Source organism: Xenopus laevis, chromosome 8L, assembly GCF_017654675.1.
Source record: "Xenopus laevis strain J_2021 chromosome 8L, Xenopus_laevis_v10.1, whole genome shotgun sequence".
Classification (NCBI taxonomy): domain Eukaryota; kingdom Metazoa; phylum Chordata; class Amphibia; order Anura; family Pipidae; genus Xenopus; species Xenopus laevis.
The window spans coordinates 9067981-9090783 of NC_054385.1; the positions used below are offsets into that span (position 1 = coordinate 9067981).

Consider the following 22803-nt stretch of genomic DNA (forward strand, 5'->3'; position numbering starts at 1 on the left):
AGAAGGAGGAATTGTAGAGCGTTAGTTTGCTTGGCACACAGACATTCACCTGTTTGGTGTAAACCTTGATCCTATTTGTGAGCTCAATGCTTTCTTGGTGGCAGTTCCTTACCATACACTACTAGCTTAGTCTTTCTCCTTGCTGAGCCGGCTTCATTGGTGGCAACACAGATGTAGTCTCCACCATGGCTTGGAACTGGGGACTCAATCAGCAAAGACCCATTGCCTAGTTGTGTCATCCCTGGTAGGTTACCCACAAGCACCACTCCATTCTTCATCCAGCGAATCAGAGGCGTAGGGGTACCTACAGCATGAGCAAAGAAATTGCTAGGACAACTTTTCACAGCAAATCTCATATAGAAAAAAAAATACATCCCATTGCAAATAATGATAGTGAAGAAGAGACCTCTTGACTGACCTTGCACAGGACAAGTTAGAACCACTGGCTCATAGGCAGTTTGCTCCAACAGGACATCTGAACCATCTTCAAAGAATGGTGCCTCTGAATAAAAATAAACTGAATATTATTGAAAAGCCAGAAGACCACAGTCATTAAGGACATAGCGATATCCTGGGAATTTACCTAATATCTCCAGCCTAAACTCCAAGAAGTCTTCTCCTGCACTGCTGGTTGCCACACAGCGGTAATTTCCAGAATCTGATAGCTGCACCTCTAGGATGCTGATACTGCCATCGGGCCCTTGCAGGGAATCTTGGTCTCCAACCCTCATTGGTTCACCATCCTTAAACCAGCTCAGTCTTGGCATTGGATCTCCATAGGCCAGACAAGGCAGTTGCAAGGTGCGACCCAGTAATGCCTTCAGGACCTTGGCACCTGGGTGCACCCGAGGTGGAACTGTGGGGCAAAACAGAATGATACATAACATTAGTGGAGGAACAGGGCAGATAACATGTCTCTCTATGCAAGACCAGTCTCACACTGAGATGGTTAAATCATATAACCATGGACTATGGAGACAAGAGACTATTATCCCACTGTTATTATAGGCACCATCTCTCCTACTATACCTGCTATCCCACAGTCACACTCCCTTCCCAGAGACTATTATCCCACTGTTACTATAGGCACCATCTCTCCCTACTATACCTGCTATCCCACAGTCACACTCCCTTCCCAGAGACTATTATCCACTGTTACTATAGGCACCATCTCTCCCTACTATACCTGCTATCCCACAGTCACACTCCCTTCCCAGAGACTATTATCCACTGTTACTATAGCACCATCTCTCCCTACTATACCTGCTATCCCACAGTCACACTCCCTTCCCAGAGACTATTATCCACTGTTACTATAGACACCATCTCTCCCTACTATACCTGCTATCCCACAGTCACACTCCCTTCCCAGAGACTATTATCCACTGTTACTATAGGCACCATCTCTCCCTACTATACCTGCTATCCCACAGTCACACTCCCTTCCCAGAGACTATTATCCACTGTTACTATAGGCACCATCTCTCCCTACTATACCTGCTATCCCACAGTCACACTCCCTTCCCAGAGACTATTATCCACTGTTACTATAGGCACCATCTCTCCCTACTATACCTGCTATCCCACAGTCACACTCCCTTCCCAGAGACTATTATCCACTGTTACTATAGGCACCATCTCTCCCTACTATACCTGCTATCCACAGTCACACTCCCTTCCCAGAGACTATTATCCCACTGTTACTATAGACACCATCTCTCCCTACTATACCTGCTATCCCACAGTCACACTCCCTTCCCAGAGACTATTATCCACTGTTACTATAGACACCATCTCTCCCTACTATACCTGCTATCCCACAGTCACACTCCCTTCCCAGAGACTATTATCCACTGTTACTATAGCACCATCTCTCCCTACTATACCTGCTATCCCACAGTCACACTCCCTTCCCAGAGACTATTATCCCACTGTTACTATAGGCACCATCTCTCCCTACTATACCTGCTATCCCACAGTCACACTCCCTTCCCAGAGACTATTATCCACTGTTACTATAGGCACCATCTCTCCCTACTATACCTGCTATCCCACAGTCACACTCCCTTCCCAGAGACTATTATCCCACTGTTACTATAGGGACCATCTCTCCCTACTATCCCACCGCAACCCCCCACCAGACATCTCTGTGGTATTACAGATTGCTGCCTGCTTCCAGCTAGTTGCCGTTATCTCCGACAGACGGAACATGATACATAGTTATGGCTAGTGCCTATTTAGCACCTGTGCTTTGTGTCTGGGATGGTAATTGGATGCTGTCACAATGATATGCACAGACAGTGTCTGCAAGAATCTTTCCTTTGTCATAGGAATGCCCCCGAGGAAGCCAATTTTGTAATGTGGGCTGAGGTCAGCAAGAACTCAGGCCAACGTATAAACACTTGGCTATGTATGTCACCCCTTATGTCTCATAAGCAGCTGCGGCAGTAGCTATTAAAGGCAAACTGTGATCATTCTTAAGAGATCCCATAAAACTATGGCAGCTTAGGTATTCCCCTGTACTAAGCACAATTCAGCAGGAACAGCCCCTTAAAGGAGAACTAAAGCTTAACTAAAGAAGTAGGTAGAAACGTTGTACACAATGTTTTGTGCTTCTGTATCAGCCCAAGGCAAACACAGCCCTTTAGCAGTAAAGATCTGTGTCTCCAAAGATGCCCCAGTAGCTCCCCATCTTCTTTTTTGCTGATTCACTGCACATGCTCTGTGCTGCTGTCACTTACTGAGCTTAGGGACCCACTCACAATATACAGTACACATAGAATAGAAATGTCACAATATAAGGCTGATTAGTAATTAATACAGATAATTACTACATGGCAGCACAGAAACCAGTGCAATTAGCATCAGAATTTAATAATCAGCAAACCTGTAGCATCAGCTTATATTACAGGGGAAGCTCATTTTCTGCTGGATAATTAGTGACGAGCCCTAAGCTTAGCTTCTCAACAGCCAATCAGAGCCCACTGAGCATGTGAGTGTCACAGACACTTTCCAAGATGGTGACCCCCTGTGACAAGTTTAAAGTCCTGGATCATTGCTGCTATTGACAAGCTGAAACTTTAGCCTCGTGCAATAAGTTCACTATATAAAATAGGGCATTTTTAGCCACATTCATTTTTAGGGTTCAGTTCTCCTTTAAGTAAATAAAGGCAAAGTTCACCCTACTTACACCCGAGATACATATCCTACCTAACCTTAGCTGAATTTGACCTGTTTTTTTGGAGAGATAGTAACAGGTTCTGATTAGGAGCGCAAATGTTTAGCAGCTGTTATCTTTCTTGGAACATAGAAATAAATCTCTGGCCGGGGCTGCGGTATTTTTCTAAGCGGCTAATGACTGCTGCGTTTAACTGGGACTGGCCAGCCTCCAAAGTGATGTTACATGCCCAGGCTATAAGTAATTACCTCCATGAAAAATGCCTTGTATAAAAGAAAGGCTTTTTAACAGCTTGTTAGCCATAGTATAGAGGAGGGAATGGGCTGAAAGTCAGAACTGAAGATTGGGCTCCTTCCCAGGGTCTCCTCGTGCCTCAAGACAACCTTCTGATTTTTGGTTTGATGCAAAAGTTCATCGCAAGGCCTGTTCATTGAGCTCATGTTGGTAATGGGGGGTTTACTGATCCCTGAAATCAAGGACCATATTTACATCACATGAGCAAAGACAGAACAGCACATGCAAGAGTTAATGCACAGTCTGGAGCCCAGTCTGAAAGAAGCAGGGGGCCTGTTGCAAAGGAAGGGAACATGGGGGTTTGGGTGGAGGTGGCCGGCGTCCAGATGTGTGATGGCTTTGCTTTCTCTTTGGCACTTGTGATATTGCAAAAAAAAAAATCCCATCCACTCGGCAGCAACGTGATAATTGCACCACCGAATGAGCCCAATTCCTACTCCCAAGTGCAACTCAGATCAGAGAGCTGGAAGAACCCTGGCGTGGGGTGAGTAGTGACCAAACAAAGAAACTGCCATACTGGAGTCATAAATTATCCGACCAGTATAAGTATAAGTCATTTTCTGTTTATTCTACATATACTTATGGGTCAGAACTGCCGTATTGTTTGTTTCCCTTAGACAATACAGTATGAAGGTATAGCTTATTGTGTGCCCAGAACATTCCTTCTCTGTATATTTGTATTTATTAGGGATGTAGCGAACGTCGGAAAAAAAGTTCGCGAACATATTCGCGAACTTGCGCAAAAATGCGAGCGGTTCGCGAACGGTTCGCGAACCCCATAGACTTCAATGGGAAGGCGAACTTTAACATCTAGAAAAGACATTTCTGGCCAGAAAAATGATTTTAAAGTTGTTTTAAAGGTGCAACGACCTGGACAGTGGCATGCCAGAGGGGGATCAAGGGCAAAATGTATCTGAAAAATCTGCCTGTGTGTGCTTGGAAGAGATAGTGTAGGGGGAGAGCTGTTAGTGATTTCAGGGACAGATGATAGTAAGTTTGCTGGCTAGTAATCTGCTTGATACTGCTCTGTATTGGAGGGACAGAAGTCTGCAGGGATTTGAGGGACATTTTAGCTTAGGTAGCTTTGCTGGCTAGTAACTACTGTTCTCTTTAAACAACTGCCATACGTTGACCTTGTAGGCATTGTTTGCCCAGTTTTTTTGGACGCAGCCACTGAAGCACAGTTGCCAGAAAAAATATGCATATAAATGCTGAAAATAGTCATTTTTCGCCATACGTTGACCTTGTAGACATTGTTTGCCCAGTTTTTTTGGACGCAGCCACTGAAGCACAGTTGCCAGAAAAATATGCCATATAAATGCTGAAAATAGTAATTTTTCGCCATACGTTTGACCTTGTAGACATTGTTTGCCCAGTTTTTTTGGTTGCAGCCACTGAAGCACAGTTGCCAGAAAAAATATGCCACATAAATGCTGAAAATAGTAATTTTTTGCCATATACGTTGAGTCAACGTATGGCAAAAAATGACTATTTTCAGCATTTATATGGCATATTTTTTCTGGCCTCTGTGCTTCAGTGGCTGTGGCCAAAAAAACTGGGCAAACAATGCCTACAAGGTCAACGTATACACTACTACAGCGGTGGATACGGATTACGTAAAATATATGAATGCTGCTTGAAAAAAAGTAACTCAAGTGGTTTTTCTAGAGACGATAATATTATCAATATTTAGACAAAATGTGAACAAGCTCACACAGCTCGATGGCGGGTTGAAGAAAACACTGTGCAAATAATGCCTACAAGGTCAACGTATACACTACTACAGCGGTGGATACGGATTACGTAAAATATATGAATGCTGCTTGAAAAAAAGTAACTCAAGTGGTTTTTCTAGAGACGATAATATTATCAATATTTAGACAAAATGTGAACAAGCTCACACAGCTCGATGGCGGGTTGAAGAAAACAGTGTGCAAATAATGCCTACAAGGTCAACGTATACACTACTACAGCGGTGGATACGGATTACGTAAAATATATGAATGCTGCTTGAAAAAAAGTAACTCAAGTGGTTTTTCTAGAGACGATAATATTATCAATATTTAGACAAAATGTGAACAAGCTCACACAGCTCGATGGCGGGTTGAAGAAAACAGTGTGCAAATAATGCCTACAAGGTCAACGTATACACTACTACAGCGGTGGATACGGATTACGTAAAATATATGAATGCTGCTTGAAAAAAGTAACTCAAGTGGTTTTTCTAGAGACGATAATATTATCAATATTTAGACAAAATGTGAACAAGCTCACACAGCTCGATGGCGGGTTGAAGAAAAACAGTGTGCAAATAATGCCTACAAGGTCAACGTATACACTACTACAGCGGTGGATACGGATTACGTAAAATATATGAATGCTGCTTGAAAAAAAGTAACTCAAGTGGTTTTTCTAGAGACGATAATATTATCAATATTTAGACAAAATGTGAACAAGCTCACACAGCTCGATGGCGGTTGAAGAAAACACTGTGCAAATAATGCCTACAAGGCCAACGTATACACTACTACAGCGGTGGATACGGATTACGTAAAATATATGAATGCTGCTTGAAAAAAGTGACTCCGGTGTTTTTCTGGAGACGTAATATTATGGATATTTAGACAGAATGGGAACAAGGTCCACACAGCTCGATGGCGGGTTGAAGAAAACAGTGTGCAAATAATGCCTACAAGGCCAACGTATACACTACTACAGCGGTGGATACGGATTACGTAAAATATATGAATGCTGCTTGAAAAAAGTGACTCCGGTGTTTTTTCTGGAGACGGTAATATTATGGATATTTAGACAGAATGGGAACAAGGTCACACAGCTCGATGGCGGGTTGAAGAAAACAGTGTGCAAATAATGCCTACAAGGCCAACGTATACACTACTACAGCGGTGGATACGGATTACGTAAAATATATGAATTGCTGCTTGAAAAAAGTGACTCCGGTGTTTTTTCTGGAGACGGTAATATTATGGATATTTAGACAGAATGGAACAAGGTCACACAGCTCGATGGCGGGTTTGAAGAAAAACAGTGTGCAAATAATGCCTACAAGGCCAACGTATACACTACTACAGCGGTGGATACGGATTACGTAAAATATATTATGGCTGCTTGAAAAAAGTGACTCCGGTGTTTTTTCTGGAGACGGTAATATTATGGATATTTAGACAGAATGTGAACAAGGTCACACAGCTCGATGGCGGGTTTGAAGAAAACAGTGTGCAAATAATGCCTACAGGGCAAATAATGCCTAAAAGGTCAACTTATACACTACTACAGCGGTAGTAAAATAAAAAAAAGTAAAATAAAAAAAAAAATGAATATTAAAAAAAAAAATTAAAGTTGGTGCTGCTGAACTACTAGGAGCAGCAGATTAGCACACCAGTCCCACTCCCCAACACTGCTAGACTAATAGCACTGGGCTCTTATAGTAGTAGTATAGTAGTAGTAGTAAAACAACAAAAAAATAAATAAAAGCAGTCCTTACAAGGACTACTGTTATTGCAGCAGTCAGCAGATGAGATCAGAAGCAGGACAGCTGCCCACTGCAGCTACATACAGAGCACTGCAGTAGAAGGTAGATTACTAGCCAGCAAAGCTACCTAAGCTTAAATGTCCCTCAAAACCCCTGCAGACTTCTGTCCCTCCAATAACAGAGCAGTATCAAAACGATTACTAGCCAGCAAACTTTCAACTGTCCCTGAAATCACTAACAGGCAGCAGCTCTCTCCCTACACTATCTCTTCAGCACACACAGGCAGAGTGAAAAAACGCTGCAGGGCTTCGGTTTTTATAGGGAAGGGGAGTGGTCCAGGGGAGAGCTTCCTGATTGGCTGCCATGTACCTGCTGGTCTGGGGTGGGAGAGGGCAAAAAAAAGCGCCAACAATGGCGAACCCAAAATGGCGAACGTCGCGCGACGTTCGCGAACTTCCGGCGAGCGCGAACACCCGATGTTCGCGCGAACAAGTTCGCCGGCGAACAGTTCGCGACATCTCTAGTATTTATACATATGGGAGGAGGTGCCATATTGTTCCCTTAGACAGTACAGTATGAGGGTATAGCTTATTGTGTGCCAAGAACATTCCTTCTCTGTATATTTGTATTTATACATATGGGAGGAGGAGGGTGCCATATTGATTCCCTTAGACAGTACAGTATGAGGGTATAGCTTATTGTGTGCCCAGAACATTCCTTCTCTGTATATTTGTATTTATACATATGGGAGGAGGTGCCATATTGATTCCCTTAGACAATACCGTATGAGGGTATAGCTTATTGTGTGCCCAGAACATTCCTTCTCTGTATATTTGTATTTATACATATGGGAGGAGGGAGGTGTCATATTGATTCCCTTAGACAGTACAGTATGAGGGTATAGCTTATTGTGTGCCCAGAACATTCCTTCTCTGTATATTTGTATTTATACATATGGGAGGAGGAGGTGCCATAGTGTTTCCCTTAGACAATACAGTATGAGGGTATAGCTTATTGTGTGCCCAGAACATTCCTTCTCTGTATATTTGTATTTATACATATGGGAGGAGGTGCCATATTGATTCCCTTAGACCAGTGGTCCCCAACCAGTAGCTCGTGAGCAACATGTTGCTCCCCAACCCCTTGGATGTTGCTCTCAGTGGCCTCAGAGCAGGTGATTATTTTTGAATTCCAGGCTTGAAGGTTGTATAAAAACCAGGTGTCCTACCAAACAGAGGCTCCTATAGGCTGCCAGTCCACATAGTGGCTACCAATAGTCAATCACAACCCTTACTTGGCACTAGCCAGGAACATTTTTCATGCTTGTGTTGCTCCCCAACTCTTGTTTCATCTGAATGTTGCTCATGGGTGGAAAAAGGTTGAGGACCCCTGCCTTAGTATGAGGGTATAGCTTATTGTGTGCCCAGAACATTCCTTCTCTGTATATTTGTATTTATACATATGGGAGGAGGGAGGTGCCATATTGATTCCCTTAGACAGTACAGTATGAGGGTATAGCTTATTGTGTGCCCAGAACATTCCTTCTCTGTATTTTTGTATTTATACATATGGGAGAAGGAGGTGCCATATTGATTGCCTTAGACAGTACAGTATGAGGGTATAACTTATTGTGTGCCCAGAACATTCCTTCTCTGTATATTTGTATTTATACATATGGGAGGAGGAGGTGCCATATTGATTCCCTTAGACAGTACAGTATGAGGGTATAGCTTATTGTGTGCCCAGAACATTCCTTCTCTGTATATTTGTATTTATACATATGGGAGGAGGGAGGTGCCATATTGATTCCCTTAGACAGTACAGTATGAGGGTATAGCTTATTGTGTGCCCAGAACATTCCTTCTCTGTATTTTTGTATTTATACATATGGGAGAAGGAGGTGCCATATTGATTGCCTTAGACAGTACAGTATGAGGGTTTAACTTATTGTGTGCCCAGAACATTCCTTCTCTGTATATTTGTATTTATACATATGGGAGGAGGAGGTGCCATATTGATTGCCTTAGACAGTACAATATGAGGGTATAGCTTATTGTGTGCCCAGAATAATCCTTCTCTGTATATTTGTATTTATACATATGGGAGGAGGTGCCATATTGATTCCCTTAGACAGTACAGTATGAGGGTATAACTTATTGTGTGCCCAGAACATTCCTTCTCTGTATATTTGTATTTATACATATGGGAGGAGGAGGTGCCATATTGATTGCCTTAGACAGTACAGTATGAGGGTATAGCTTATTGTGTGCCCAGAACATTCCTTCTCTGTATATTTGTATTTATACATATGGGAGGAGGTGCCATATTGTTCCCTTAGACAGTACAGTATGAGGGTATAGCTTATTGTGTGCCCAGAATATTCCTTCTCTGTATATTTGTATTTTTACATATGGGAGGAGGAGGTGCCATATTGATTCCCTTAGACAGTACAGTATGAGGGTAGAGTTTATTGTGTGCCCAGAACATACATTTTAAAGCTATTCTCCTCTTACATATACAGTATTTGGAGGTATGTGGCTTCTCCTTCCCCATTCAGAGAATGTAATGCTTCAATATAATGATTTGCAAAGACTTTTCATATTAACTCACGACCAAAGTTGTCCCTTATGCCAGTATCACTGTACCTTGAACCTCCAGGCTGTAAGTGAGTGACGTGTTTCCGGCTGGGTTGGAAGCGAGGCAGGTGTAGTACCCACTGTCCATGACCCTCAGCTCGGACAGGCGGAGAGACCAGCTGGGCAGCAAGTGGTGTCTATAAAGGGAGCAAAAACACTGGTTTGTATCTGTTCATGAAACATTGATGAAGAGAAAATATGTCCTACATTCTAGCAGCTCAGGTCTCTCTTGACTGACAACTGCCATCTTTTCTTGTGCGAACAAGTTTATAACCTCTCAGACTTAGAGTAAGTTCTTATAATTAGCTTGAGTGATACTAGGACAGCTTGCAGTTGGTCTACATCTAACCTCTAGTTTAGTAATCTGGAATCTAAACTAACATCTGGTTGATAAGGTTCAAATTATCATAGAACCAGGCAGTAAAGTGACAACTTCCTATTTAGCCTTCTACTAATCCGCCATATCGATTCAATATATGGTTAGGAATAAAGAAGACCACCATCTTGGCTAGAATTTATTTCTGTATATATGTATATAGCATCAGAGGAGCAAGTAGTAGGCTATGCAGCCAATCATTGTTCTTTTAGAGACCTTTCAGTATGATGTAAAGAGGGATATTCAGAGACAATTTGCAATTGGTTTTATTTTTTATTATTTGTGGGGTTTTTTTGAGTTATTCAACTTATTTATTCAGCACCCTAGCATAAATTTGAACAAGAGACTGGAATATGAAAAGGAGAGGGCATCCTCGGCTATGTGAGTAATTCAAAAATAATATCCAAGAAGTCCTTCCCTGGTCGTTAATCAGCAGTTCAGTGTCAACCATAACAAGCTAGATACGAAGCTGAGGGAGATAATGGGCTGCTGACTTGCCGTCCAATGGCAGGAAGGAATTAAACAGGAAAGTCTCCCTGAAGGAGAGGAATTGTCTGGCAGATAAGATGGACATTAGAGTGGTGGAATAGCTTTATCCCCAATGTCTAAGCTTTACACAATATATATGAAAACAGAAATCTCCCCCTTTCTCTCACTTGGTTCCCGCCCTACATCCAAAATGGGTGCCCAGCCTGACTGGCTCCAAACTCTGAGGTCATGTTTATTTACAAGACTCTAGCATTCTGCATTACTGGTGCTCATTTTGGTTAAACTTTCAGTTGCTTCCCCTGTTGGCTCTAGGCAACGAGGTCAACCCAGACCACATCTGAAGGGCCGGAACAGCAGAAGTAACTAATTAAAACGGGTCTCCCGTTTAGGCCAAACCTGTCAACACTTACATCAGAGACTAAAACAATTCTATATGTATTAAAGGAACGCTGATAGGAATAACTATGGTTGGGATACCTGGCAGAGACAATCGGCAAGGGCAGGGAGTCCTTCCTCCAGGAGACCACAGGTAGGGGGGAACCCTCAACATCACAGGGTAGAGTAATCTCTGCACCAAGTGCTGCCACCACTCGAACTGGGGTGCTCTGGTCATGTGAGCCATTGATATTTATTCTGGGCTTTGCTAAAAGTTAATTCACATAAAGGAAGATAACAAAGATGAAAAAAGACACCCATTTGTTAACTACTAAATATTTTCAGACATAAATATAAAGTATGTAGCGCTCCAAGGGCACTTACTATGGACGATGAGTTGGACCTCTCTAATGGAGATTCCAGCTGGATTGACGGCTTTGCAGGTGTAGGAACCTTCATCAGCCCCAGTTGGGAGGGAAATCAGAATGCTGCCATCTTTGTTGAGGTAATACTGCGTATTCTCTGCGGTTAAGTCCACATCACCCTGGCAGAACAAAGAAAAAGAAAAATGAGGATGCCATGAAATAAGTTGGCAAAACCTGGTTTGAGATGATAATAGAGGAGGAGATAGATGGAGATAGATTGCAAGAATGGAGAAGACCTTTCCCATCAGCAATAAAGTGAATCACTGGTGAAACCCACATGTCTTCCGAAGTTGCTCGAAGTTTCCTCATGAGATCAAAGTGACACATGGGTTTTACCACCAGAGATTCACTTTAGTGCCAGTGGAAAGATTTGTCGCTGATGTTTGCGAAGTCCATTAAAGAAACATAATAATATATATATATATATATATATATATATATTATATATAATATATATATATATATATATATATATATATATAATATATATATATATATATATATATATATATATATATATATGTCCTAACTAGTCAGATGGGACCTGTTGCTGTTTACCTTTGACCATGTCACAGTAGGGGGTGGGTATCCTTTGACATCACATGATATTATAACTGCTCTTCCCTCGTGAACGACATATTCCGCTGGCCCAGGAAGTATTACAGGAGCCACTTAATGGTATAAGAAGAAGCAAGAACATGTCAATACAGTGACCACCTAATCATAACTGCTTATTGTTCACAAGAAGAGAAGTCACCTGAGTCTTAAGGTGGCCATAGACACACCTATAATATTGTACAAAACACATTTTCGTACAATATTCGGTGCATGTATGGTGGGAGATGAGTTGATATAAGTAGAAGACTTGGATATCGGTCGGCTCATTAATCGGGCTGGCTCGAAAATTTTGATGGAGCACCTTTGAAGGCACCTGAACATCGCCCATTGTTAGTGCTGAATCGTCAGATTCAGGTAGAATTCTATTGTTTATACCTGCTCTACACGTGTGTAATTAGCGAGCTTAGCTCTGTGATTGCCAAACCTCTTTACTTAATTTTTCAGGATTCATTGAGATCTGGCATTGTGCCGAGAGACTGGCGAATTGCTAATGTGGTGCCTCTATTCAAAAAAGGATCCCGTTCTCAGCCTCAAAACTATAGGCCAGTTAGTCTGACGTCAGTATTAGGAAAGCTTTTCGAAGGGTTAATAAAGGATAAGATACTGGACTTCATAGCAAATCATAATACTATGAGTTTGTGCCAGCATGGTTTTATGTGTAATAGATCTTGCCAGACTAACTTAATTTCTTTTTACGAGAATGTAAGTAGAGACCTCGATTCTGGGATGGCAGTGGATGTGATTTACTTAGACTTTGCTAAAGCATTTGATACAGTGCCACACAAAAGGTTACTGGTTAAATGAAGGAATGTTGGCCTGGAACATAGTATTTGTACCTGGATAGAGAACTGGCTAAAAGATAGACTACAAAGAGTGGTGGTAAATGGAACATTTTCTAATTGGACCAGTGTTGTTAGTGGAGTACCGCAGGGCTCTGTACTAGGTCCCTTGCTTTTCAACTTGTTTATTAATGACCTGGAGGTGGGCATTGAAAGTACTGTTTCTATTTTTGCAGATGATACTAAATTGTGCAGAACTATAGGTTCCATGCAGGATGCTGCCACTTTGCAAAGTGATCTGTCTAAACTGGAAAACTGGGCAGCAAACTGGAAAATGAGGTTCAACGTTGATAAATGCAAGGTTATGCACTTTGGCAAAAATAATATAAATGCAAGTTATACACTAAATGGCAGTGTGTTGGGAGTTTCCTTAAATTAAAAGGATCTAGGGGTCTTTGTAGGTAACAAGTTGTCTAATTCTGGGCAGTGTCATTCTGTGGCTACTAAAGCAAATAAAGTTCTGTCTTGTCATAGAAAAGGGCATTAACTCAAGGGATGAAAACATAATTCTGCCTCTTTATAGGTCCCTGGTGAGGCCTCATCTGGAGTATGCAGTGCAGTTTTGGACTCCAGTCCTTAAGAGGGATATAAATGAGCTGGAGAGAGTGCAGAGACTAAGTGCAACTAAACTGGTTAGAGGGACGGAAGACTTAAATTATGAGGGTAGACTGTCAAGGTTGGGGTTGTTTTCTCTGGAAAAAAGGCGCTTGCGAGGGGACATGATTACACTTTACAAGTACATTAGAGGACATTATAGACAAATAGCAGGGGACCTTTTTACCCATAAAGTGGATCACCGTACCAGAGGCCTCCCCTTCAGACTAGAAGAAAAGAACTTTCATTTGAAGCAACGTAGGGGGTTCTTCACAGTCAGGACAGTGAGGTTGTGGAATGCACTGCCGGGTGATGATGTGATGCTGATTCAGTTAATGACTATAAGAGGGACTTGGATGATTTTTTGGACAGACATACATAATTTCCAAGGCTATTATTACGTGTGACATATCTAAAAGCTTCAATTAAAGTTAGTAATAGGTAATGCGGTTATATAGAAAAAGTTTTAATTTAAAATAGTAGGGTTATGATGGGTGTTTGTGGTATGGATATGAATTTATAAGTAGGGTTGTTGGATATGGTTCATTTGGAGGGGTTGAACTTGATGGACTTTGTTTTTTTTCAACCCAATTTAACTATGTAACTATGTAACTATTGAAACAAACGATCTTTCCTGGAAACATCTTTCCCAGGAAAGATCGTAATTGTAGCGTGTATGGCCACCTTTAAAACACAGTCAAACTAATTAAAGTTACAGTTACTGTTGGGTCCTCACCATGAACATGAAGGAGAATGCTGTGATTGGTAGAGCCGACAGCATTGGTTACCTCACAGACGTACTTCCCAGCATCCTCTCTTTGCACTGGTTCTATAATCAAGCCACCTTCTCCATTTATAGTGTGCCGCCATTGAACCTGCAGCTGGTGGGACACAAGAATCCTTTGTTGGAGGTGTCATGCAAGACATCTAAAGATGACACCTTTATTATCAGTGATCTTACTGTTTGTGAGTCTTTGGTCCAGCGCTGGACAGGAAGGGGATTTCCAGACACCACAGTGCAAGGTAAGGTAAGAGAACGCCCTTCAAGAACGGTGACCTCATATGAAGCCACAGCGAGTTTTGGAGCCGCTTAGGGGGACAAAGGAAGGTTATTGAGTTCTAAACCACCACAATCAAGGTTTATCAACTCTACTAAAGCCCATTATAATTTGGTTCAACCTACCAAGGCCAGTGACAGAGAGCAGGATCTCAGCCTGGACCCAACCAAAGGCGTTCCTTGCTTCACAAACATAGACTGCAGCATCTTCTGGTCTTGCAACTAGAGAAAAAAAATGCAACTTGAAAATCTAAAGTGTTGCTCTAATATGTCTACTTAGCAATGATATGAAAACCACAGCAATCTAGGAGTTGATGTTGAAGAACTTAGCTATGATGTACATCTTCAAGAGGCTGCTACGCCACCCTGACAACATTATTAGCTAGGAAGCCCTAAATTCTATACAACAAGAAGACAATGCCTAGAGCATTCCCACCACTCCCTTGGTAGCCACACAGAAGATTGATTCTTGCAGTTCAGTAAAGATAAATAGAAAAAGAAAAATAGTTGAAGATATTCAGGTTTCCGAAGATCTTCACAAGTCCCCTTTAGTCAAAGCATGTACTTGGCTGTCTCTCTTCGTCACGTTTGGAGCTGCTTTTTTATTATACACTCTGCAAGACTTGATGATCCTCTGTGTATCGTATCCACACAAGACAAAGACTACGGGGAATTACTGCAATCTTCTAGCACTAAATTGCATGTAATGTCGACTCATTAACTTCTCGCTGTTTGATCTTTATTTCTGGGAACCCCTGAGAACTAAATTGATCAAGTGAAATGAAACCGTTAGTTCTGACAAACAATGACTGCATTATGCCGAGAGCTGTGTCCTACCGAGCCCTCTTGGTAACTCAAAACCTTGGGAAAGATGGGGGCTGCGAAACATGATTTTATTTTAAGTGGCCCGCCATATGAAAAAAATATGAGGGAAGTACTTATCTTACGTTCAGCTAGAAGTACAAAAGAAACAAAGGCCTAATATGCAGCACACCCAACACACATGACACCCAATAAGAGCACTTAGTTACTGGGATCCTGCATAGACAAAACAAGCCTATACAAGAAGAATATACAATAGAGTTCTATGATGGTCTATTGAATGCTGTCCACATTGACAAACCATGATGCAACCAAGGCATTGGGCCTTAGTAAGGCTCCTAGAGACCTAGCTTGTAGTGGTCTTACCTTTGAAGTGAACTGTGTTAGAACCGGGGCCCTCAATGATCTCTGTAGTCCCAGAAGCCACCACTGGTCCTTCATCTTGCCTGAACCAGGAAACTTGAGGTGCGGGATTCCCTTCAGCACTGCAGGGCAGCTTTGCACTCTCTCCAACCTCCACTTCAACATCCAAAGGGAAGTCTACGAACTGAGGAGGAGCTAGGAGAAGAGAGAGTTAAAGATAATTACTTGCCATTTCCAGAAATGAGAAGCAAATGATTTGGTATAAGATATAAGTATAACAGGCAATGGTCCAGGACCTTCTGGACTCAGTCAGAAGGTCTGATAAAGGTTTGAAAAACATCTGAAGACCCATCAACTAACAACCTCATCTGCAGCCGTGGAAAGTCCAGGCTTGAGACGAGGATGTCCAAGTATGGGGTCTTTATTTATTAAATGACCTAGTGAGTGAAAAACCTTCTCCAGCCAAGTTCACCATCATCCATGTTAAACCACATTAGCCACTAAAATAAACACAAACCATGTATTATGAGGACAATTTCATCTCATTCTTTAATTTCCAGGAACTCCCTCCTCCCATATGTATAAATACAAATATACAGAGAAGGAATGTTCTGGGCACACAATAAGCTATACCCTCATACTGTAGTGTCTAAGGGAATCCATATGGCACCTCCCTCCTCCCATATGTATAAATACAAATATACAGAGAAGGAATGTTCTGGGCACACAATAAGCTATATCCTCATACTGTACTGTCTAAGGGAAACAATATGGCACCTCCCTCCTCCCATATGTATAAATACAAATATACAGAGAAGGAATGTTCTGGGCACACAATAAGCTATACCCTCAAACTGTACTGTCTAAGGGAATCAATATGGCACCTCCTCCTTCCATATGTATAAATACAAATATACAGAGAAGGAATGTTCTGGGCACACAATAAGCTATACCCTCAAACTGTACTGTCTAAGGGAATCAATATGGCACCTCCTCCCATATGTATAAATACAAATATACAGAGAAGGAATGTTTTGGGCACACAATAAGCTATACCCTCATACTGTACTGTCTAAGGGAATCAATATGGCACCTCCTCCCATATGTATAAATACAAATATACAGAGAAGGAATGTTTTGGGCACACAATAAACTGTGTTATACTATACAATAATGTGCTTATACTATAAAGGTCCGTTTCCCTTAGAAAGCACAATAAAGAGGGTATTTTTTACTGAACGATGAGTGATATATGAACACATCATTCAGCGCTATTCTAGTGCAACAAAATGAGGCCCCTACTACAATAACAACTTCATTGAAATCATTTTCTTAAACAGAGACAACAGCCTCCTTTTTTCGGAGTAGACAGTCCTTTACAGCAAGTATCTCTGGTGGATTCCATCAGAAAAACCCACACATATGGCGTCTGTTCCTATAAATCCTGAGAGGTTCCATTGATTTATTGACTCCTGCCGCTCTTGTTCTCTGCCGAGCATAACGCTGTAGTTAACACACTGATAATATTGTATGAAAACATTATGATATTCGGCGTTTGTATGGTGGGAGATGAGTCGACTGATATCGGCAGAAGATTTGGATATCGGTCGGCTCATCGATTGGGCTGGCTGGAAGATTTTGATCGGGAACCTGAACATCGGCCATTGTTAGTGCTGAATCATCTTTCTTGGAAATATCTTAATGGTAACGTCTATGGCCACCTTAATGGCCATTGTGCTGGAACCTTTAGATTACACTCCGAACAGGGGAGCGGAAGAACATTTATTCTACCTTAATGTCTTTGGAATGTAACACACACAGGTTCCAGGAAACAATGGCAGCTGCTACTTCTATGTTTAACTAATGATATGAATGCTGTGTAGCCATAACTTCATATTCAACTGTTAATTGAACATACAATTAATGGATCGTACCACTGAGCAGTTTTTTTCCCTTCACTGCAATTCTATAGTACTATCCATTCCTAATCATACATCACAATGCCGGTTAAATGCACATTCAATAGAAATGAAAACACAACCCCCAGCGGGATTATTTCTCATTGGTGAACGTAATTATATACTAAAATAGTTTAGGTTTAATTAAATAAATTGCCTCGAAACGCTGCTGAACCTTCGCTTCCTCCCCCCCCAGACTTAAAAAGATTTATAGCTCTTGGCAGCTTGGGAATGGCTCAGAGAATAATTACCTCCTAATGAAGAGCGCACTTATCTTCCACATAAAAGGTTAATAACGCCAAACAAGGGGACCCGGAACAGCGTGTTTTCATTTTCTATAATTGTATTCTGACAAGAAAAGCTGATGCAATGGTCTGTCGTTTTTTTTGGGTTCACAGTGAGTAACTTGATTGGAAGGAGTCGGAATAACTCTGGAAAACAGTGCGCCATGACGGGCTTATTAAAGGGCCATTATGCGGACGAATGAAACCATGCAGTTTTTGCAGGGTTTCACTTGCCGAGTAAAATGAGGGTATTCCCACGTATGAGAGATATTTCATTGAAAGATTATTCAGAAGCAAAACTAAGCAAGCCTGCCGCCATTTTGTTAAAAAGATTAAAAATACTAAAAATTGTCCACATTTTCTAAAAACTATATGTAACCAAGCATGAAAGCAAAGTGGTGGGATATTTAGGCCATTCCTAACCTGCCCAATGTCGGACTGGGAGACCAGGGGCCCACCAAAAACCCTTAGACCAGGGGCCCACCCAAAAACCTTGAGACCAGGGGCCCACTCCAAGTATTATTTTCTTCCTTTCCCCACTCAAACTCTATGTTCCTAGTCTCTTTTCTTTATATACTATAACCTATTATTCCATCTCTTTAGCCTCTTTATTCTCATAGAAATAGGGAATAGGCATGAAATAGGCCAAATGTTTAGAAGTAGGAGGGCCCACTGACACCTTGACCCACCAGGAGTTTTCCTGGTATCCCGGTGGACCAGTCCAACACTGAACCGGCCCCAAACCCCGCCCCGTTATAAAACAAACCCATTCAAATCTTTGGCTAGTTTCTGGTCTGCTTCACCTGTTTTTGGTTTGTGATGATAGATTTATGTAGATTCATAAAGTCTCTTTTTTGTGCATTACCTAATTAGCTTTAAACTGATTTATCCGCCTTCTTCCCCCCTAATACCAAGCTGTCCCCTTTTCCATAAGCCTCTTTCACTAGCCTTTATGCTTGCACAGAAGCCAAGAAAGTCATTTCGATGATAAATGGTCTAATGCCTCCACTGACAGATTCCCGACACCTGCTCACGATGAGCATTTGTGGAATCTCAAGTTTGCCATTATTCAACTGCCGAAGACTACAGACATTAAACAGTCAAGCGGAACAACTGTTACAGGACGCCAGGAGCAGTGAAATAGCCTTGCGCCCTGTCAAAGCAAACAGCTGGTAACAAATGTTTGTTAAAGTGTCGGAATTTGGTTAAAACAAATATTTAAAAAAAAAACTAGTCTGGAGCAGAATAGAAAAATTGTTCAATAACTGTTTTAATTCTAGAATTTTGAGCTTTACTCTACTACCATAGGAGCAGGACCGCCATCAAAAATTGCAGGGCCCCATACGACAAAATTTCCTGGGCCCCCTGGGCTACGCCCACCGCAAACCCCAGCTACAGGTCCGCCCTCCCCACCCACAGGTCCGCCTTCACCACACAGTAAAAAAACAAAAAAAAAATATTGGTGGCTCGGGTTCCCACATGTTAATAAAAAATAAAAAGATATTGGTGGTCAGGGCCCCCCATAAAAAAACATTTGTGGCCAGGGCCCCCCCATTAAAAAATATTGGTGGCTAGGACCTCACATGAGAAAAAAAAATTGGTGGCCTAAATTGGTGGCCAGGGCCTCTTAAATGTCCATGCCTTCCCGAAGTCAGCAGCTCTCAGAAAGTTGGGGGACCCGGCTAATCAAGTAAGTGTGGCGTGGCAGGGCCCCCCTTACCCTCGGGGCCCCCTACAACTCTCCCCCCTGTCCCCCCTGATGGCTGCCCTGCATAGGAGTCCTTAAGATCTAAGCAGCCTTTTTTATTTTCTTTAGGTTTTATCCACTCCCACCGATAAAATTTCCAAGAAAACAAAATGGCCGATTTGAGTTTGAAGACGCTTATGGCCATGTTGTGGTTCTCAAGACATGCTTCTCTGTCAATCTCAAGACCAGATTTACAGGGAATCAAAATGGCTGCTTTGAGCATGAAGACTCTTAGGGCAGTGTTCAAAAACTCAAGACCACTTTTGATGTCAATCTCAAGACCAAAGTTACATATTAAGTCAAAAAAGGTTGCTTTGTGTTTGAAGACTCTTAGGGCAATGTTGAAATACTCAAGACCAGTTTTGGTGTAAATCTCAAGACCAAAGTTACAGATCAAATGAAAATGGCGGCTTTGAGTTTGAAGACACAACTGGCAGTGTTGTATTACTCAAGATCAGTTTCAATCTCAAGAACACATTTTTATGGAACCAAAATGGCTATTTGGAGTTTGAAAGACACTCAAGATCACTTTTAGTATCAATCTCAAGAACACATTTGTATGGAACCAAAATGGTTACGTGGAGTTTGAAGACACTCAAGATCTCTTTTGGTGTCAATCTCAAGACCAAATTTTGATGGTTTTCCCTAGTTGTATATACTGTTTTGTAGACCTTTATGAGTCTTGGAAGAGTCCAGATACATCTGTAAAGGCCACAAAATGTACTTATTTCTCTGTTGTCTCATTTTGGTTGCCCCTTCTGCAAGTGGGTTTCAACTTGACTCGAGCTTTCAACACTTGGGTAATTTTAATTTAAAATGAACTAGGGATCCACAGAATCCAAGATTTGTGCCTGGATTTACCCACATCCCAGCACTTTTTGTGGCATTTGCATCAACCTTTACCTAAATCCTTAAAATCATGTGACCATAAGTCTCTGGTGGAACTGAATTTTTGGATTTATCTTTCTATTATGCAAATAAAGGCTCCTTATTTATGGTCGGAGTGCAATTCCAACAATGTGTGCTCAGTTTTGCTTCCATTTTAGCTCTTTGCATTTGTGTTCTTCAGTGCACCTTATAGGTTTGGAATTCATCAAATGTTTTGTGGGGGATTTAATATTCAGCCAAAATTATGATTTTGGTGCATCCCTAAAACTAATGTTGAAGAAGACCACCGTCTTTTGCTGACCACTAGATGATCAGAGGTGCATTTGCATATAAGCACTCAAGAAACCATGCCAAGGACAGCAGAGAGGTCACACTTGGGTACCTACATATAAAGAAACAACTAAGTCCTCCAGCCCATTATGGGCAAATCCTGTTTTGGAGCTGAGGTGGAGGTAGGTACCCTCCTCTTCTGCAGTCAGCACATGGGTACACTGTCCAAGAGTCTATAACAGTAGAACCAAGAGCAGCACCAGTCCAAAATGTAGATGATGCTCTTGAGGTTCCTTGAACTATTGGTAAGACTCCTAACATATGGTACCCGCTTTATATGTTTTGTGTTTTTGTTTATCTCATTAGAATCTAACTCCCCCCCAAAAAAAATAAATCCTATCAACCGATGTCTAAAGATCTGCCAGCCGGCATCTGCATCGGTTTATTTTCGCTCATAAACAGTTATTGAAATTGTTTGGACGGAGGTTGGTTGGAGCAAGAGCAAATGACATTGCACAGTTATTGGAAGATCTAAGGAAGACATAATGAATGAGCATCCTGGATAATGACGGAGCTGAGCTGGAATTTCTGGAAGGCAGAGAAGGAAACAGGAAAGAGGACGACTAAAACATGGGAAAAAGATTAGCCGGCACATTGACCGTGAGGAGCACAGGGATTTAAGAAGATTTTCCTCTTAGAAGAAAATGAAAAGCCTTTTTCATAGAACAGAAGTCAATTAGAAGCACAAGGAAGAGGCCAATAATTAGACTAATTATGTGCAGGGGGTATAATACTAATTCTCTAATTAGCCATCTAGTTTGAAAATACAAGGAAATAGTACCAGAGAGTAACAATGGGAGTGTACAGTCTGTTCTATGTTATGGCCACCAAGGACACAACAATGGGCACTTCCCATCCTGGTTTAACAAAACTTGTTTCTCCACTGCCACTGCCAATTAGAATCTCCCAACACCCAGCCAGGGAGGGCATTGGCTCCTGAGTAAGGTACCTGTAGTTATAGAAATGTAACTCCCTCCTCCTGACTCTACAAATTTCCATGAACATGTTCGGGAAATGTGCTCTCCATCAATTCAGTAAAAGGGATCACGTAAAATCAGCTGAAACAATAATATTGTTTGTTTTTTTGTAATATATACCCACCACCTACTCCTACACGCTGACATACCACAACTATTTATCTCTCATCTCAAACCCACCCCCTCCATTTTCTTTCTTGGAATGGTCCATGTCTATAGTCTGCACTGGACTTCTGGAAAGGTCTGTCCAAGCACATGTTCCCGTCTGAGAGAAGAACTGGCCCCTTTTATATCCTACTAGAGCTGTTAGGTTTAATTCCCCCCGAGGCCTGTTCTTCTCTTTCATCTTGCTCCTACATGTCTGCCATTACAGGCTTTAAACCTTTTTCCAGCTGTATGTGGCCTACACTCAGCAGCAAGGGAAGGGGCTGCATGTTCTTAGAAGCATTGAAGGCACCAAGCTACATCTTTCAGCGACACTTAACACTAGTACAGGACCATTATTATGTATCCCACAGTCCATAACTAACGTAGGCACCATCTCTCCCTACTATACCTGCTATCCCACAGTCACACTCCCTTCCCAGAGACTATTATCCACTGTTACTATAGACACCATCTCTCCCTACTATACCTGCTATCCCACAGTCACACTCCCTTCCCAGAGACTATTATCCACTGTTACTATAGGCACCATCTCTCCCTACTATACCTGCTATCCCACAGTCACACTCCCTTCCCAGAGACTATTATCCACTGTTACTATAGACACCATCTCTCCCTACTATACCTGCTATCCCACAGTCACATTCCCTTCCCAGAGACTATTATCCACTGTTACTATAGGCACCATCTCTCCCTACTATACCTGCTATCCCACAGTCACAGTCCCTTTCCCAGAGACTAGTATCCCCCTGTTACTATAGGCACCATCCTCTCCCTACTATACCTGCTATCTCACAGTCCACTCCCTTCCCAGAGACTATTATCCCACTGTTACTATAGGCACCATCTCTCCCTACATACCCTGCCATCCACAGATACACTCCCTTCCAGAGAC

General features: G+C 41.9%; 1 protein-coding gene across 2 annotated transcripts in view; it reads right to left on the reverse strand.

The window, feature by feature from the left end:
• LOC108704702 (hemicentin-2) overlaps positions 1 to 22803 on the reverse strand; it is a 79541-nt gene that overhangs the window by 31568 nt on the left and 25170 nt on the right. For both annotated transcript variants that reach the window (XM_041572462.1, XM_041572460.1), the window contains exons 16-26: positions 15563 to 15754; positions 14501 to 14596; positions 14279 to 14406; positions 14054 to 14198; positions 11825 to 11937; positions 11226 to 11385; positions 10944 to 11109; positions 9611 to 9738; positions 584 to 856; positions 419 to 502; positions 113 to 304 (exon numbers count right to left, since the gene is read on the reverse strand). In XM_041572462.1, coding sequence (XP_041428396.1) covers positions 113 to 304; positions 419 to 502; positions 584 to 856; positions 9611 to 9738; positions 10944 to 11109; positions 11226 to 11385; positions 11825 to 11937; positions 14054 to 14198; positions 14279 to 14406; positions 14501 to 14596; positions 15563 to 15754 — 1677 coding nt within the window. The remainder of the gene's footprint in view (positions 1 to 112; positions 305 to 418; positions 503 to 583; positions 857 to 9610; positions 9739 to 10943; positions 11110 to 11225; positions 11386 to 11824; positions 11938 to 14053; positions 14199 to 14278; positions 14407 to 14500; positions 14597 to 15562; positions 15755 to 22803) is intronic.